Source organism: Penaeus monodon, chromosome 15, assembly GCF_015228065.2.
Source record: "Penaeus monodon isolate SGIC_2016 chromosome 15, NSTDA_Pmon_1, whole genome shotgun sequence".
NCBI classification, from domain to species: Eukaryota; Metazoa; Arthropoda; class Malacostraca; order Decapoda; family Penaeidae; genus Penaeus; species Penaeus monodon.
The window spans coordinates 26,546,877-26,547,632 of NC_051400.1; the positions used below are offsets into that span (position 1 = coordinate 26,546,877).

At 58.7% G+C, this 756-nt stretch overlaps 1 protein-coding gene across 1 annotated transcript in view; it reads right to left on the reverse strand.

The window, feature by feature from the left end:
- LOC119581870 (disintegrin and metalloproteinase domain-containing protein 11-like) overlaps positions 1–756 on the reverse strand; it is a gene marked incomplete at its 5' end in the record, with an annotated part of 193,377 nt that overhangs the window by 64,482 nt on the left and 128,139 nt on the right. Inside the window, 1 exon segment of the mRNA XM_037930027.1 lies at positions 15–184. Coding sequence (XP_037785955.1) covers positions 15–184 — 170 coding nt within the window.

Below are 756 nucleotides of genomic sequence, written 5' to 3' on the forward strand. Positions count from 1 at the left end.
CACCCATGACTCACTGCCGTCATCGTGCTTCATGTAGAGGTTGTGTCCGATCATGTGAGTCATCGTCGAAGCCACGAGATGGGGCTCGTACACGTTCAGGTCCACGGAGATTCCGGCGGCTTTCGAAGTGCAGATGCTGTTCGGAACGCCCATCCCCGACTCCCCGCCCTGGAACGGCTCACCGCTGGCGGGGGAGAGGACGGAGAGTCAGCGGGAGACGCGGTAAGAGGAGAGAGAGTCAGCGGGAGACGCGGTAAGAGGAGAGAGAGTCAGCGGGAGACGCGGTAAGAGGAGAGAGAGTCAGCGGGAGACGCGGTAAGAGGAGAGAGAGTCAGCGGGAGACGCGGTAAGAGGAGAGAGAGTCAGCGGGAGACGCGGTAAGAGGAGAGAGAGAAGAGAAGAGGTGATGAGAGAGGGAGAGGGGGGGGGGCGGCAGAAGGGAGGGTAAGAGAGGGTGGGAGGGGAAAAGGAAAGGGGAAGAGATAGAGAGGGAGGGGGAACAGAAGGGAGTGTGAGAGAGATTGAGAGACGGAGGGAAATGGGGGAAAGAGAGGGAGAGAGGGAGAAAGAGTTGCTGGAAAATGACTGGAAAGGGAGACAGAGGAGGGGGGTGGAAAGGGTAAGACAGGCAGAGTGAGGGAAGGATGGAGGAGGAAGGAAGGAGGAAGGAAGGAAGAAAGGAAGGAAGGAAGGAAGGAAGGAGGGAGGGAGGGAAGGAAGGAGGGAGGGAAGGAAGGAAAGAAGGGAGGAAGGAAG